General features: G+C 42.0%; 1 protein-coding gene across 1 annotated transcript; it reads right to left on the reverse strand.

The window, feature by feature from the left end:
* Window positions 1-3,344: 3,344 nt before the first annotated feature.
* On the reverse strand, window positions 3,345-18,864 carry gad3 (glutamate decarboxylase 3; the record flags this gene model as incomplete). Its single annotated transcript, XM_080725723.1, has 16 exons — window positions 3,345-3,518; window positions 3,767-3,856; window positions 4,212-4,319; window positions 7,595-7,744; window positions 8,263-8,341; window positions 11,495-11,559; window positions 11,721-11,837; window positions 12,168-12,222; window positions 12,581-12,660; window positions 13,164-13,279; window positions 14,084-14,196; window positions 14,606-14,696; window positions 15,943-16,078; window positions 16,724-16,830; window positions 17,894-18,034; window positions 18,861-18,864. 16 exons carry the CDS (start codon window positions 18,862-18,864, stop codon window positions 3,345-3,347), a joined length of 1,626 nt encoding a protein of 541 aa, XP_080581849.1.
* Between the last annotated feature and the right edge of the window lie 265 nt (window positions 18,865-19,129).

Genomic DNA, 19,129 nt, shown 5'->3' on the forward strand with positions numbered 1-19,129 from the left:
TGAATAGCACCTAATCAAGGACATTTCAGGACACTTCCAGGTTCATTTCCTACAGCAACTGTGTCTCTCTCCCCCCCCCCCCCCCACACACACACACAATAATATCAGAAGGAAGAAGTAATTGACCATGGAGGGTGGCCCCTGTAAATGGGAGTGTCAGATCTGTCTGAATGAATACAGTCAGCGTCGGCGGGCCAAGCGGCTGGCCTGTGGGCACACCTGCTGCTCAGCCTGCTTGAGTCGCATGGTCACCGTCACCCACGCTGAGGTGAAGGGAGACCAGAGGGGCGCAGCTGTAACGTATGGACCCAGTCACATGGAGAACACTCCCCATACACAGATTAGCCACCGCATGGAGGCCAGCGGGAGCAGGAATGACGGTGCGGAGAGCAGATGGCGAGATGGGATGATGCAACGGAACGAGTCTGAGAGCAGCGCCCAGCACACAGATGGTCCAGTCAGAAACAGAACTGCGGAGGTGGCTGTGGACAGTTTGGGGACAGTGCAACCGTCAACCGTCATGACAAGGCTGGGCGTCCAGACTTCCATCAGCAATGACCAAATGATCATTGATCAAGGTGTGACGAACTCCGACGGCACTGACCTAACAACAGATCAGAACGGGGAGAGGCCGGGCCTGAGCGAGACATGGCTACGACATCCAACCGGAAATCAAAGCGCTCAGGTTGTTATTGTCTGCCCCTGGTGTCGTGGTGTCACCGTGCTTTCGGAAGGTCCGACCGCCGACCGCCTACCTGACGACGAGGACATAATGGATGCTGTTCCCATGACAACCCTGGCTCACCTGGTGACACCAGAGTTCACCACTGTGTTTATAAGAGTGTTGCCCAGCAGCAGCAGCTCCTCCCTCTCCTTGGGCAGTGACAGAGACCAAGTCACAAACTCCGGTACGATGGCCGGCTTCGACCAGCTTCCTCCAGTTCTTACGAGAGACGCTGTCATGGGAACAGTGCGTTTCCACCAAGGCAGAGACCTGGGGGGAGCTCGCGCCGAGCCCGGCCGAGCTGTGCGGTTTCTTCCAGGGGGATACAGATTTAGGTCCCTGCCAGGAGAAGGATACTCCACGGTGTGGCATGCGATCAGAGATGGAAGGTGGACAGAGAGAGAGATGGAAGTCCACAGAGAAGGACTGGGGGAGGACGAGGGGGGACGGAATGAAAGGACTGAGGAAGAGGCGAAGTCTCGTAAGATCTGGACCAGCTTGTGCGCTGTGATTACTTTGGGCCTGGGCATGTTCATGCTGATTTACATTGTCCTGCATAGCGTGACCTGTTCACCCAAGCCATTCACCATGATTAGCTGCAGATGATAAGCTCTGATGGTGGTGTCTCCCTCTGCCTCCTTCTCTGTAGGGTGCATTTGACTACTTACCTCCATGATCCCCTATCCCCTCTACTGTTTACACTAGCCCTGAAACATGATGGTCGCTGATAACATGACGTACAACCGTCATGGAGGAGGATTTACCTGTGTTGGTGGAGGCGAATTCGGCAGCCTAAACATCCAGATTTCCCAAACTAAATGCTGTCCGGCATTGTATAATTACCCGGAACATCTGTGTTCTTTAATAAGAAGCCTTTTTATCCGTTTATTTTCTGTTTTCCCATGCATTTCCTGGTGTTCCCCACGCGCACCAACCTCATCTATTGAACACTGAGATGTGGACGTGGCCTTGCAAAAATGGGTCCGGAAATACATGGGAGAACAGAAAATGATCGGACCTAGATGTGCAATATCCTGTATAGTCTGTAAATTCAGTGCAATATTCAATGTTTGAGGCAAGGAAAGCTAACATAGAAGAGAGGGAGGGAGTTCAAGCAGTCTGTTCACTGCAAAGTTATGAGTGCGCTCCTCTAGTCAGAGGTGGTGACTGTTCATTTGATGTAATTACCCTTCTGCAAGCAAGTGCCAGCTCTGAGAACAAAGATTGCAACAATGCAGTGTCACAGGATATGTTCTATGCTTAATACTTTTATTAAGCACACACAGAAAATATATACAAAATACAGCACATTTGCACAAGCCACACTATGTGGCTGGAAGACATGTAATGGCTGATAACAGAGGCAGTTAAGATAGGATATGATAGTAATATAGAATATAGAACATGCTAACAAGCAAATGTATACAGTGACATCCTAAATATTGGGCCTACATTATCTTGATAAAGGAGAGCACATGGCATCAGAAAGGCAAGTCTATAGTATATGCCATTGCTTACACAGCTTAAGAGTGATTAAAGTTATAAGACTATGTACAGATACTGGGGATGTGGTGTAACATTTTGACAATTTAATTTAAGATATTTACAAAAACAGAATAGTGGTATGATAAGAAGATATGACCTACTGGTCCCTATTTCTTTAATATTAAAGAACATGGTGGTGTATATTACTGTAGCATGTCTGTTTGTAAACCTTCTGTCTGTCTGTAAACCAAATACCCAATTAAAACTATGTTCCATTAAATTCCACTATATTATACCTTTTGCTCTAGTAATGTGAAACCCATCTGCACTACCTTAAATCCACCATTAGATGACAGTGTTGCACCATAGCAATCATCAGGAAATTAGTAAGAAAGTCTCATTGAAAGCAGCAGTGAGTACAAGTCTAGAACAAGGGTCTTCAACAGGGGTTCGGGACCCCTATGGGGTCCTCAGAGTTACCAAAGGGGGTCCTCCAAATCTTGTGATTTTTTTATATTAACCACTTGAATCTGTCCATATTCTGAGAACTTTAGCCAAAACTAGCAGATCTACAAGCTCACAACGCCTCGCACTGCTTATAGATCGGCTATTTTCGGCAAAGACCTTTGGTGAAATATCAAGTTATATATTGATGGTTCAAGTGGTTAAATACGTATCTGAAAACACAAATTGACATGAATCCAAAATACAATGATGATTGTGCTGTCAAACAATGAAACTATATGGATCTAGTCTGGGATCCCTTCACTTTGCGGGGTTTGATCCGGTCGAGAGCGGAAACCACTTTACGTCATGTTGTAGTTCTCAAAGGACATCAAACCGGATTCAGTTTTAACCCAAAATAATTCCCCTGCGCTTAAGGACATACTTTTAGGGCATACCTAATAAACCCCTTGATGCGGCGTATTGCTTTTGGAAAATTTGTCCAACTTTTAGTCAAACTCGTAGCGACTGGCAAGACTACACTAGGCTACGGGAGCATTTTAATAGGGATTGGGGAAACAAACAGGGGGAACCAGAACAAAGCGACGCCGCTTCTTCTGCTTGTGGTTTCCGCCAAGACCGGATCAAACGGCCCGTTGTAAAGGATCACCAGGCTTTTAGAATTTAGAGGTCAGAACTGGTGGCCTAAGCGTACGATTTCATCCAAGAGGAAGTCGATGTCTTCAGGCTGAGTAGCTGGGTTGGAGAACACACACCTGAAGAAATTGACTGTGGATCCAAAAGGCTGGTATCCAATCATAACCGTCCCCTGTTCCATCATCATGGATTTAATGTGAGGAGCCACCTGAAGACATGTGTAATGTTAATCTGAGGTCCCATTTACAGCTACTGTAGCAGTCTCACTGCTGCATTACTGTAGTATTTAGCAGCATTACAAATATACCTAATTACACGCAAATCGATTGTGATTGTCAGGCCAAAAAAGTTACATTTAAAAAAGATAGAACCGTCACACCGGCTTCAAGGCAACGTTTTTAAATGTATCCATGACACAACACATTGATAAAGTACTGTAGTGAGCCCTGTACTGACCTTGTGCAGTCTTCTGCTCCTGTCAGGGCCAGGTGGCAGCTTCTTCAGACTGGGTGGAATGTACCAAAAACACACATTGCTGTGCTCTGGCTGGAAAATTAAGAAAATGAGGAATAGTGGGAGAGGTAGAGGAACAAGGGATAGGTCGAGAGAGGGTGATGTGAAAGACAGATAAGATATTGACAAACATCCATTGTGTGATTGGCTGAGAGGAATTTAAAAATCTAAAATATGGAAAATACTTTTGATAAAGTTATTTTTGTGCCTGTGCTCCTCGAGCAGTTTGGTCCAGAGTCTAGGAGTCTGGTCACTCAGTGGTCACCCTCTGTCTTCAGCCTCAACTCGAGAACAACCAACAGGTTCCCATCCGAGGACCTCAGGCTGCGTGCAGGCAAGAGCCAACATACAGTATATGTGTTTGTTATGGTAATTAACAAGGACTTACTTTGCTTTTGAACACAAGTTCAAAGTCGTCCCTCCTCTGGAGTTGATCATAAAGATACTCAGCATTCTCCAGACACTTGTTGACCTGGGATCCAAAACCCTCAGTGCCCTGGTAGAGACGGGGGACAGAGGTAGAGACTGAGAAAGGAAAACCAAAATGTCTGATTTATTATGGCCACATTTTGAGCTTGAAGATCTGCACGAGGTAAGGCTCCAAAGCCTGATCAACCCCTACAACCCCACCCGTTCACTCAGATCAGCTAACACAGGGATGCTGACAGAACCCTCACTTAAAAAACCCCTGGACAAAAATCCACTCGTCCAAGACAATTTGCCCTCTTGGCCCCCAAACTGTGGAATAAACTCCCTGTTGCACTTAGAACAACAGACTCGCTCCCTAGCTTCCGCCGTGGCCTGAAGACTCGCCTCTTCAGACTCCATATTGAAAGCTAGATAGCATTTTTTAGGTTTTATATAAAGCTTTTTACTGATTAGGTGCTTGGTCTACCTACGATATTTTGTCTAGATTGATATTTCTATGCATTTGATGTATTGATGTTGATGTATTACCGTGCCTATTGTATTGATGTATTACCTGCTTATTGTAAGTCGCACTGGATTAAGAGCGTCTGCCTAAATTGTAAATTGTAAGGTGGACCTCACAACTAAGCCTAAAATACTGTGAAAGACGAACAGAGACAAGCACAAAGAGTGTATGAATAGAGTATAAAGTAGAGGAGCCTATGTATTTCCGTAATTTTGGAATGTTAATTTTTGGAGACATGTACATCTTGATTCTTGGGGTTCTCAGAATGCCAAAAAAACATGTCTCCAATTTTTCTTTTGGGGTTTAGCATGTGTAATTAGCATAATTAGACAATTAATTGCCCAAAACAGGAAATGGCAATAACTTTGCTTCTAGGTAACTTATAAAGGTGATCTAAGAGTCTAAGTCCATGTTTGTGAGGTCAAGAAATTCATCTGTTACCATTGTGAAGTCATACAACCTTTCCTGATTAGCATAAATTGCATAAATTATGCAAAAATGAGGTGGAAATAAGCAAATTGCTGCATTTTTTAAGTTTTAGTCAACTTTGAAAGCTTCTCACAGACTCTAAGATGTATGTTTGCAAGTCATCAATTATCATCATCCTATAAATAAATCATGCAACACTTTGTCTGTGTAATAATTATGTAATAATCACACCGAAACCAGAAATATCTATATTTCTTTGCTTTAAGCTAATTAATAAACATGATCTTACAGACAGTGTAAGTCTGTTTGCATGTCTAGAAAATATTCTCTATCCATAACTAGGATATTTAACCTTTCCTTATTAGCATAATTTGCATGTATATATATATATATACATATACATACATATACATATATCCGTGACCCGATTCCGGATAAGCGGTTGAAGATGGATGGATGTATATATATATATATATATATATATATATATATATATATATATATATATATATATATATATATATATATATATATATATATATGAGAAATGGTCACAGATTTATCAGATTGTTTATTCTAATATTTACAGAAAGTTGTGAAAACACATTTAAATAGAAGGGTCTCCATCGTCATCATCACCAATTCCCAACAGATGTGCCTTGCTTACATTACAACACACCTATTCATCTGCCCCACACATGCACATCTCAGAGCAGTTAAAACGTTAAGATCGACAAGAACAATGTGACACGCACTGGGATTTCTTGCAGCCACATTTGATCAGTTGGGTATTATGGGTAATGGTGGCTGGAGCTGGGGGTTCCCGTGTTGTGACTGGCACCAGTTGTTCTCCCTCAGCCTCCATCCATATTCAGTTACTGGTGGTATCTGTGGGTTATGTACGTGGTCCTGACTCCTCATACCATATTGCCTTGTAATGGGAACGGGCAATGGCTTGATGTAATGCTCCTTGTGTAGGTGGCAGCTTATCGGCTTCTAATTGGTTCGTTGTGAATAACCTCCACCTGAGCTCACCAACATCCACAAGATTTGTACCGGGCTCGTACAGCTTGCAAACAAATGCTTAAATCTTATTATTCATTTTTTTCTGCGTCAGAACTGAGCTTTTTTGTAGTGCCTAGAGTATCAAATGCAAATACCACCTCCACAGGACACCGGTTTAGAGCTTGCCAACAGGTTAACTTTCCCTTGCCAACAAAATGGCCTGTCTGGTCAGTTCCATGATGGCATGGAACCCTGGTAAGTTTTCATACCCTGGTATGTTTTACTGTACATCAATAGAGTTTGAGTGGACATCTTGCCTTGATTATGATAATGTTGGGTTTTCCCTGGAAGAGTTGGAGGGCTTTCTTAGCAAGATAGACAATCAGCTCATCTTTGGTGTGGATACCTGACAAGAATAGTTTTTCTGACACCTTCCCTATCGGTGTGTTATCTTCCACATCATAAGTGGTAGGGGGCTTGCCACCCTGGTGTCGCTTACATGTGGCATCCTTCAGTGAAGATGCAATGCCATAGCGGTAAAATACTACATGAGTCTCACTATGTTCCTGTCCAGTGTGGCTATGAAGTGGTCAGCCCACTGGGAACATGTCTTGATCCATGATGGCTTTCCCATTTGCATTTGCTACTCTAGGTATTACAAAAAGGCTCAGTTCTGACACAGAAAAAAAGGTTGAAACATTTGTTTGCCAGCTGCACAAGCCCGGTACAAATCTTGTGGATGTTGGTGAGCTCAGGTGGAGGTTATTCACAAAGAACCAATTAGAAGCCGATAAGCTGCCACCTACACAAGGAGCATTACATCAAGCCATTGCCCGTTCCCATTACAAGGCAATATGGTATGAGGAGTCAGGACCACGTACATAACCCACAGATACCACCAGTAACTGAATATGGATGGAGGCTGAGGGAGAACAACTGGTGCCAGTCACAACACGGGAACCCCCAGCTCCAGCCACCATTACCCATAATACCCAACTGATCAAATGTGGCTGCAAGAAATCCCAGTGCGTGTCACATTGTTCTTGTCGATCTTAACGTTTTAACTGCTCTGAGATGTGCATGTGTGTGGTAACAGATTAATTTCTGGACCTCACAAACATCGACTTAGACTCTTAGATCACCTTTATAAGTTACCTAGAAGCAAAGTTATTGCCATTTCCTGTTTTGGGCAATTAATTGACTAATTATGCTAATTACACCAGCTAAACCCAAAAAGAAAAATTGGAGACATGTTTTTTTGGCATTCTGAGAACCCCAAGAATCAAGATATACATGTCTCCAAAAATTAACATTCCAAAATTACGGGCAACAGAATCTGATACATAGGCTCCCCTACTAATATGAAAGGATGTTATAGCTAATAGAGATAATACTTTTTTCACCTTTGCTTTCCACATGAGCCAGAGTTTGAAGGCATCTACGTGTCGGCCACACTGGATGGTCTTATCTCCCGTGTCATAGGAGACGTCATAGTGTTTGTCTGTCTGGAAAAGGTACTGAGCTCCAATCTGGTTACACTCCTGTAGCAGTCCCTAGAGCAGGCAGACAGGGACAGGGTCTATACATTTCACACAAAAAGTACAGCCCATTGCACATAATATCAACAACATAACAAAACTGTAAACCTTTTTCTTTTTTTTTCTTTGTCTATTCACTCTTCAAGGACTAAAAATCTAAGATTTAAACCAAATATCAAATCTTTTGTTTAGTTAGATTTATTTCGGTCCATTTTAGACAAACAGTGTAATACAATACATAGTACAAGCACTTTAAAAATGGTCCGAATAGGTGTAGGATGAAGCTGATGCTTATAAATTATAATTATTGTTGTAGCCTACTCTAAATCTCTCTTTAAGATTCAGTTGCTGAAAATCGCACACCACCATACTGGAGCACATAAAAGCACAATAGTTCTCTAAAAGTAATTTTGTTGCCATGATGAAAGCAAAGCTGCCATAAAAAATGTAGGCAGGAATACAGTGTGTCCCTTCCTGGAGCTCTACGCATACATAAATAGCAAAATAAATTAATTTAAATAATTATTTCTCACTTTCTTCTTGACCAGAATGACGGAACATTGCAGGGGGACACCCATCATTTTGTGGGGGTTCCATGTTACAGACCAAGCTCTGTGAAGAAGCATAAGTAAGGAAATTGTTAAAGTAGGATTTCACTGGACAAATGGTTAAATAAAAATGGCTCTTATTTGGATCATTTTATGCAGACAAATTGTAATGGTAGTACAAATTAAAACTGCAAATTCAGTCAGACAACTTGTATGAAACATCATTTGCAAAGATTGAGTTGTCTGCCTGAACTCACGTCTCACAAGCCTCTCCATTTCCTACTGTCATTGCTGCACTGAATTTGCTTTCCTCCTTGTGGTCGCAAGGATGCAATTTTTTCAGAGGGACTGAGAGCCCTGTACTGTGTCTCAGAGAGACACAGTTGTACATAATTGTTGCGACCGAAGGTCGTTGCGACCGAAGGTCGCATATACTCTGAAGAACCGTGTTTGAGTGACCTTCCGTATCCTCGTGACCGTCCGTATCCTCTGTGATGTCAGTGTGATGTCAGCGAGTTGTGACATCACTTCCTGTACAGGGCGGCTACACGAAATGTGGATAACACTATATATGGAGATAGTCCAGTCCATCATGTCATATGGGACTACCGTCATAGAAAGTAGCCATTGTTAGGCCGGAGTCATTGGCTGTCTAAACATGGAGATGTGGATTACACTATATATGGAGATAGTCTAGTCCAATATGTCATATGGGACTACCGTCATAGACAGTAGCCATTGTTAATCCGGAGTCAATTGCTGACTGTCTGTACAGGAAGTGATGTCACATGACATACTTTTTATGCCCATATATGAGTCCTAACATGGAGATGTGGATAACACTATATATGGAGATAGTCTAGTCCAATATGTCATATGGAACTACCGTCATAGACAGTAGCCATTATTAGGTCGGAGTCAATAAAGTTCATTGCCGCGTGAACATGGAGCAGTATCCCCAGCCACCCATGTCGATGCCCACATGCTCCCATGTTCCAGGGGAGACTGCCGACGAACGTGATGTCACATGACATACTTTTTATGCCCATATATGAGTCCTAACATGGAGATGTGGATAACACTATATATGGAGATGTGACTACAAAGACTGATGTACGTGGTTTTCAGAGTGGAAAGGGAAGATTATTTAATTTTACCATTGCCGATGAAAGTGGAAAGAAGATCCAGATCACTGCGTTCAACACGGAGGCTGACTCTTTCTTCCCTCTAGTGGAGCAGGACAATACATACCGTATCTCCAATGCAACTCTCAAGAAATCGAACGCAATCTATGCCAGCGTGAACGAGTACGAGATTATACTGACCCGTAACAGCAATGTCGTGCTCTGTGTTAGCAGCACAAAGATCAGTACCTTCGTACCCATCAGTGAGATAGAGAAAAAAGACCCAAACAGCCTTATTGACGTGATTGGAATTTGCAAGAGTGTTGAACCAGTGTCAGAAAAGAAAACTAAAGAGGGCGTCAAGATCTGCAAGAGAGACTTCCAGTTAATGGACGACAGTGGTAAAGAGATAACATTCACCCTGTGGGAAGATAAAGCAAGGAAGTTTGATGGGACAAGGCAAGCCATTGTCGCAGTGAGATCAGCAAAGGTGTCAGATTTTGGAGGCCGATCTCTGAGTATGTCATACAACTCAACTATCATGGTCAATCCAGATATAACAGAAGCGACTAGGCTTAAAAAATGGTACAAAAAACAAGGAAAAGTCTTCATCACTGAATCCCTGACAAATTCACAGAATGTCGTGATCAACTGGAAATCCCTGAGCGAGATGAAAAATGCACCAGAAGAAGAGGGAGAATGGGAGAAATACTATGAAGTAACAGCAAAGGTTGCTGACATTGAACAGGACATATATGAAGCGTGTACCACTGACAGATGCAACAGGAAACTTAGAGACCTGGAAAAGGGATCCTACTATTGTCCCAAATGCGAAAAGACCTCTCCAAACGTTAAATACAGACTTCGGCTGAAGGTAAAAATTGAAGAATCTGGAGATGTTCAATGGGTGACATGCTTCCACGAAACAGCTGAGGTACTGCTGGGTCACAACATGACCCAGGAATCACTGAAAATTTTCAAAGAGAATGACAAAATTGCATTTGAAGACATATTGAATAAAGTAATCTCAACAAGTCATGTCTTCATAATCAAAGTCAAGGTGACAACATACCAAAATGAGAAACAAATGAACCACACAGTACTGAGAATCAACTGCTGCTCTGGAACACAGGGTAGTGTTCCAAACATCTAGGCTGATAATCCAGCTTTTGCAGCGTCACAGGTTCAAGTCCTGACTTGCGACCTCAAGTCCCCATCTCTTCCTGTACGGGGCGGCAACACAAGACTAAGAAATACAAAAAAAAAGAGAAGGATACACAAGACTAAGAAAGACAAAAAAAGAGAAGAATAAAAAAGAAAAAAAGAAAGGAGGATAAAGATACCAAAAGGAGAGAGAAGAAAGGGTGGATGAGGTACAATGTGCGGTATCCTCCTCTGATCTGATACGGGCGACTGGACTTAGATCACCTATGAAAGGATGTCCATGAAAGAATGTCCATCCACCTGGAGAAAAGAAAATGTAACAAGGAGGTGGCAACAGGGCGGCCAGATAAAGTTATTAGGCCTGGATCCAACTTTAAGTCGACGCACATGATTCCAGAAGTGTATGTGTCCTTCTGTACCACGCAAACTCCACACAGAAAGGCCCTATCGCTCACACCCTAGGTTCGGTTGGCGATAGGGCCTTTCTGTGTGGAGTTTGCATGTTCTCCCCGTGTCTCCTAGGGTTGATACCCTCACAAAAACATGAACAAACTCCCCCCAGAATGACAACAACTAGAATCGTCAGAGAAACGCTGTGGTTGGCCAGATTGTCAAGAATTGGCGCGACCTCGCCCTTTAGGGCGAGGTTGCATGTCACCCTGAGGTCGCATTCCACCCTCGGGTGTCTTACTAGTAGTAATGAACTAAATATTTATATAGCCTATGACTCCATCTTACACCTTACTATGACCTCCATTTGATAGTGGCATTAACAAGCATCCTGCAGTGAATGGGTTGATTCAATTTCAATGAATATCAATAAGGAATATTGTACTGATCAGCCAGCTAACTGTGATCTATCTAATCTGGTGCAGGCTAAGAGTAGTTATGAAAGTATTTTAGGTGAACGGTGATGCAGGTGTGATTACCTTTCAATGCCCTCAAGTTTGACCTGGTGTCTCTTCGACATCAGCAAGCCTCCGCCCCAAGCTGCCTAGAGGGACAGAGATGAGAGAGAAAGGTGATAATGAGGATGATTTGTTTTTCTCACAATTTATTTCCCATATTATTTCAATACTTATTGGTGTATGGCACGCATGTGATTGATGAATTGTGATCGTGAATGCTGGTAAGACATAAACGTCTGTAGCCTACATCAACATGCAGCCACAGTGAATGCTCTAGGCAGATGTCTGCGATGGCGTGGAGAGGGTCGAAGGCTCCATACACAGTGGTGCCCGCTGTGGCGTTGACATAGAATGGATCCCAACCCTGGAGCCAGAGTTTTTATACACACATTTATTATTCATTCAGCTTACAGAGTAATGCCTAACTAATGCTCTGTCGCACAACAGCATCACACACCGAAAGATTTAACATAACACAAACATTGGTATGTAAAATAGAGAAAAGGAGATAAAAGGTGCTCTTTGGTTTAAAAAGGGGAAACCTTCCTGACAAAAAGCCAAACCGGTTCCATTATGAACAAGGGTGACATTAAAGCTTTTTAACTTTATGAAGAACGCTTTGGACTCATTTTACATTTTTGGTTGGTTGATGGCAGGTATTTATTTGACAGAAAAGTCTATATCCTCTACCTACCTTGTCTTTAGCTGTCAGTATGGAAGCCTCCAGCTCAGCAGGAATCATCTTCCCTCTTAACAACACATGACAACGGTTTATTACAACTTTAAGAAATCTTACCCGGCTGACTTCTTTCGTATCTGTTGTTGCCTTAATTCGCTGTTTTTGTGTTATGATCATCAATAAAGGTCTGTCCTACCCTCTATCTCTGTACATTGAAGACCATCTACACATAGTTTACTATGGGTATTTCTTCAGGGGAAAAGGGGATGGTTTATTGTGTTTACCCCACAATTCCACGGATATAAACACATGAATACACAGGAAGGTAACAAGGACACACACAAACACACACACTCCCATCCCAGTTTCCTCCAACAGGTGTGCAAACATTATTAACCACAAAACAAGACTATGCTCTCTACACTCACCTTTCATCACATGGCACCACCACCACATTGTCGCTGCCCAGCCCCAGCGCTGTGGCTGCTTTCATCACAGAATAATGGCTCTACACAGTATAAGGGAGAAAATAGGAATGATCGTCGTCCTTTGTTGCACTAGCCCTGTGGGGCAAATAATATCAATGCTATTCTTGGAACAAACAATAGGCATTTACTTTGATCTTAAACTTTAAAAAGACATGGTTGGTTCTCATACAAAGGAAAATGGTGTAATTAGGCTACCTTCCCACTCCCAATGAGATGTTAACCATGCACTTAAACCTTCCATCCCTCTTTTGGTCATGTCACGAGACATGTTCTTCAAACATTTTCCAAAATATTTCAAAAATAGCAGACCTACAAGCTCACAATGCAACCCGTCATACTGCGATGCATTGTGACCATGTAGATCAACTATTTTCAAAGTATATAATTCTTTGTATGGCTCTGGCTGTACTCGAGAGAAAAGAGTTGATTCAACACTGTAAATGTAAGTCAAGCTTAGCTAAGCATACCTTAAGAGAAATTAAACACAATACTTGTTACCACGACATGTTGTGTGTTTGATTACATGTTCTGAGGTGAAAAGAGCCAGGCGAGGCAGTGCCCTCATCCCACTGGTCTTCACCTCTGGGTAGAAATGGTACCTGGCTACCAAGATGCTGTACAGGTTAGATATTGTTCCTCCTAGGGAAAATACAATTCACTTTTTAGATATGATTTCACAGGAATATCAGTTAAAATTGTTGTTTTGTTATTACTGATACAGTATACCTGCCATTGAATTTAGATCAGTAATATATAATATGGACTGCATTTTATATATCATTATGCATAAAAACTAAAACAGTGCATAGACATCCAAATTTGATGAAATCTTCGTTAAGAAATATTTTTTAAGGTGTACCATCACAGGCATTGACACTAAGGGTTGCACACTTTCCCTTCCTTAGAAGGTAAATAAAACTTTTGGGCAGCTGAATTTTGCTTTAGTGCACGTTTGAGAGGGGATGTAATGGTCTATAAACACAACACAAGAAATCTGTCTAAACACCTAAATGTGGCCAGAGCACTCTGTTTTCTGGTCAGTGGAATGTACAAATAAGCGCACTGTTGACCTATATAATGTGCTGTTTTCACTGTTGCTACACTTGAAATTGAAAATATAAAATGTGTGAAAAACAAGTGTGACCCAAAGTCATATTCTTAGCTATGTAGGTATTTGGTATACAAATTGAGGTATGTCATTTTTCATCGCACAGCCCCAGGAAGTAAAAAAAAAACAAGTGTTAAATTGAACGCTGAACAGTAATTCAAATTTGCCCTTTCATTTTACAATTTACTTTTCAGGCAAGGCAGTGTCAACCACTGTGTCACATTTCCTTTATTTAAGAATAATAAATCATACATTTATGAACCTCTTCTTGTCATCCATGCATTATATACTGTAATGAATACTTCTACTCATCCATCCATCGGTCCATGTTTTACCTGGGCAGAAGATGCCATCACCCTCATCCTCAGCCCATCCCACAATGCTTTGCATCTTCTTCAGTAGAACTTCCTCCATGAGAATGAAGACTGGGGAGATTTCATATGTAAACCTGATAGAATGGCTTTCATTAGTAAGCACAATAAATAAATACATGCTTCTAAATGTTTCCAAAGAAAGATATACAGTAAGTGCATGTAGAATATGTCTTTGTCGCTCACAAGTACTGGACAATCATATCAAGCTTATTATCATTATTGCATTTACAGCTAAATGGAAACAAGCCCACACTGTACTACACATACTTTTAACAAACCAAAATTGGTAGTTTTCTTACCAGATTTTGTTAAGACTTGGCCTGTATGTAATTTGTCTCTTTTTTATTCTTACCTCCATTGTTCTACACCCAATATATTCACAGGCATCATCTTGTGTCTCTTATCTCTGTAGCTCATATCACTAACTTCTTTATCTTGTTAACAGGAAGAGATCCTGTATGCTGCGCGGTGTCAGTATCTTACATGTTAGTGTTGGCTGTAGAGGTCAGCCACTCGCCGGCTAAGCCAATCATATCCAGACCTGATGACAGCTGGTTGAAGAAGCGGGGATGTCCTGTTGAAATCATAGGTCAGAAATCTGCCTTCTATCATGGGAGGTTCACCTGTGGTCCTACAGTATATACTAGCTGCAACAACGGAGTGAAACTATTGATTGAAAAGAACAATAAATGCCATTTACTACTGCTTCAGTTGGTGTTCGGTAAAGGGAAGCAACACAACCTTCAGGTGAATCAGCAGCTTGAAAGTATTTATTGTGGGAACTAGAAAGGTGCAATTCTGGGGAATTGCAAGTGTGGTTGCCTATATATTGTGATGTCACGTGAAGCTTGACCAATACTCAAATCCATAAGATTATAGTGTCTCAAAGGGACAGAAAAAGTCCATTGAACTCAATGGACTTTTGTGGTTAAGGACAAGGTTACGTGGTTTTGGTGTTACTTCTAGATTTAACTACCCAGCAAGCATGGTCAGGACCTGGACCAATCAGTGACGTCTCAATTGGGGCCGGATCTGAGATCGGGCCTAGAATACCACCTGATTTCAACCAACATAAATCCTGCCCACGAAAATGGACCTCGAGAGGGTCCGATAGAGGCCAGATAAATATCATAACTAGTCAGATATGTCCCAGAATATAACCTTACATGCTCATATTTCAACTAACATTACAAACAATAACAATAATGTCAAACAAAAACGTCCATATGATGTCCTGGTAATGACGTCAAGATCATCCCCATGTGGGCTGTGATCTGGCCTAGTTCTGAACGTCACCGGAGTCACCGGAGGACGTCATCATAATGTCATCATGACGTCATTTGGCTTGCTGGGTAGAAATGCACTCTGTCGAGGTGCCAACTTGCGCCTCGCGCACAAGTAGGCCATGTAGTAGGCCATGTATGGCCTACTTGTTTGCATGCAGAGCACGTCATGAGGTGCGCTAACCACTGATTGGCATCATCGCTTCCAAAAGAAACCTTGATATATTATGATATATCTATATGCCAATGCCAATGACATCACCACTGGCATCACCAGGAATACTGGTCCCTCATTGCCTGTTAATGATGACTTTGCCAGAGATGCTGGTCCCTGATTGGGCTACGGTCTTAAACAAGAGAGGACACCGACATACATACGTATCCAGCCGATCGCAGTACTTGCGCGCTCTGCTTGCGCAGTTAATAATAAAGCTGGACAAGACTATAGTCTGGTTGCCCTGTAGGCAAACACACTAATAACTGACAACACAGTGAACTCTGCTGTGAGGACCATAGAAATCCCATTCCCTCACACACCTGTTTTGACACCGTACTTGAGTGTGTCCCTACAGTCGACCAGTATCTGCTCCAGGGCCTCTGGCTGGTCAGGCAGCTCCAAGCTGAAGCCCTCCAGACCTTCTTTCAACTGGTGGGGTTGATGAAAGTCCAGCACCTGACACACAAGGAATAGAAAATATAGAAAGCATTTTTATTTATAGCTTCCGCTGTGGTCTAAAGACTCACCTATTCAGACTCCACCTTAGCCCATAGCACTTACCGTAGCACCTGCCCACCCTCAAAGAACATAAATGTATTTTAGATAGCATTTGTAGCATTATATGTTTTTTTATTTTTATGACGTTTTTTACTGAATAGGTGCTTGGTCTACCTAAATTATGTTTTTTTCTTAGATTAACCTACTATTTCTTTGCATTGGACGTATTGATGTTGATGTCCTGATGTATTTATTACCTTGCTTATTGTAAATTGCTCTGGATTAAGAGTGTCTGCTAAATGTCTAAAAATCAAGGGTCTTCAACAGGGGGTCGGGGTCCTCGGAGTTGATACAGGGGGTCCTCTAAATCCTTGTGTGATAGAAAGCTTTTTTCTCCTTTGTTTATATTAACCACTTGAACCCTATAGTGTCCATATTCTGAGAATCTTTAGCCAAAAATAGCAGATCTACAAGCTCACAATGCCTCGCACTGCGAGGCGTTGTGAGCTTGTAGATCGGCTATTTTTATGTGACAATAAACATATTGAACATTGAAGTACCGGCATATGGTGTGCAGTATGAATAAAAGTCTCTACCCAGTACCTTGGAACTCCTCTGACTGGATTTGCAAACATAACCCAGTAGGATATTCACCAGCTCCTGGAAGAAACATCTGGTCGCTTCTTCACCTCCTATTGCTGGGAGCAGGTCTGGGACCACGTACATACACAGACAAGTGTGATTATGTTAATATTCCCTTCCCCAAGCCTACAGCAAAAAGGAGTTTAGTTTGTGCTGCTAGATACTGTAAAATGGTAAATGGTGCATTTATATAGCACCTTTATCCAAGTCACTTTACAGAGATTGTGCATTACATTCACCCATTCACCCACACACATTAATGTGGCGGAGGAAAGCAAGGCATAGAAGAGATGGCAGAGGAAACCATGCAAGGAACCAACCTGCTCATCGGGAGCAATTATGGGTTTAGTTTCTTACTCTAGGACACTTTGACATTAACTTTGGGGGTGCCCGGGATCGAACTGGGATCCTTCCCCAAGAGGCCGCTCTACCTCCTGAGCCACAGCCACTGTAAGTAGGAGCCATCATGTACTGTCAATAATGTTGATATAGTCATTATAGTCATTCAACCATGTCCTGATGGATGTGTTCCAAGGTACCTAAAGCAATGACTGTGTGTACTCTTATGAACAAACAATTATATAAAGCTAATTACTAGTCATATGATCATATCTATCTGTTTGTATAAAAAAGGTGGTCTCTCCCATTTTGAGAGAGAATTCTAGCCCTCTGCCTTGTGATACTTCTATGGTGAATGTATGCAATGTAAACATATCTATTTAGTTGATGTTGTCTGTTTGCCTGCTTGTCTGGACATGACTGAGGGCACAGTGCTGATGTCATAGCTGGCCTCCATGTAGGCTAATCTGTGCCTATTTCACCCATGCAACGCTGGGTAACGCAGCTAGTCTTCTGTCTGTATGTCTGTCTATTATATATAAATGTTATACTTTATATGTAATCACACACACACACACACACACACACACACACACACACACACACACACACACACACACACACACACACACACACACACACACACACACACACACACACACACACACACACACACACACACACACACACACACACACACACACACACACAAACACACACACACACACACACACACACACACACACACACACACACACACACACACACACACACACACGCGCGCGCACACACCTTTACTGTAGATGTTGCTGAAATCCGTAGGTCTCTGGGTGTTTTTGCTGGCCAGTGATGCTTTGTGGGAAAGGTAGCAAGCACCTCCATCCTGTTTGCCCCTGCCAGTTTCATTACTGGAGCTATTGTCTATGATTGTTTCTATAGAGAGTAGGGGGAAAAACAAATAAAAACAGACTCTTTGAATAATAATAGTAGTAGTAGTAATATAATCAACTTTGTGTATAGATCACTAAAATATAAGTTACAAAGTGGTGAATTGTCTAAGAAAAATAATGATTACAAAATAAAAAACAGTACAGCAACAATTCAACAGAAACAAGGAAAACCCGCCTACTGTATTAAAATAATGGTTAAAATAAAATGTTATTCATTTAAAAAAGTTCTGGACTAAGCAATGGAATAAGTCGGTATAATTTTCATATATCCAATTGAAAACACTCAAATCTAAAAGAAACGTTTAACTCATTGTGTGTCAATAAAGATAATCAGTCTCTCTTTGATGATAATTGTCAGTGATTGTTGTCATTCAACAACGTAGGCCTTTAGGGGAGCTCGGAATCAACCTTGCAGTTCTCCATCCGGCGGCATACCGGCCACTCTACCCCTGAGTATTCACAGCACCCACTTTGACAAACCCTGCTAGCATAATATGCTAGCAGGGTTTATATATATTATATATTCTCTACATTTGTATTACACTTTAGAACTTGTCATTGTGGTATGATACAGCCTGGTGTCACCTTGTTGCCCAAGCTCATGGTTCAAGTTTATTGGTCTCCCTCAGGAGAAATGTGTCATTTTTATAATGGCAGTCTGGAGTTCTATATCTTCTGCCAGATGGCAATAGTTCGTACTCTCTGTTCAATACATGCAGGGGATCAGACACTATATTTCGAGCTTGTCTTACCACTCCTTGTTCAAAGATGGCCTGGGTGGTGATCGGGGGGGGGGGGGGGGGTCATACCCATGATCTTCCCTGCCGTATTTGCTAGCCTATAGCTATTTGAGACTTACTGTATATTTAACAGTCAGGTTACCAAACCAGTTAGACATACCATATCTCAGAATGGATTCTATACCCTATAGAAAGTAAACATAATATTCACACTGACTCCAAAAAGCCTAAGTCTTCAACGAAGGTGTAGGCGCTGATGTATCTTAGGACTTACGGTTGTAACATGTGTGTGCCAGCTCAGAAGCTCACCATTAAACTCTATACCATCACTCACCTCC

The sequence above is a fragment of the Nannobrachium achirus genome (assembly GCF_963921795.1).
Source record: "Nannobrachium achirus genome assembly, chromosome: 5".
Lineage (NCBI taxonomy): Eukaryota > Metazoa > Chordata > Actinopteri > Myctophiformes > Myctophidae > Nannobrachium > Nannobrachium achirus.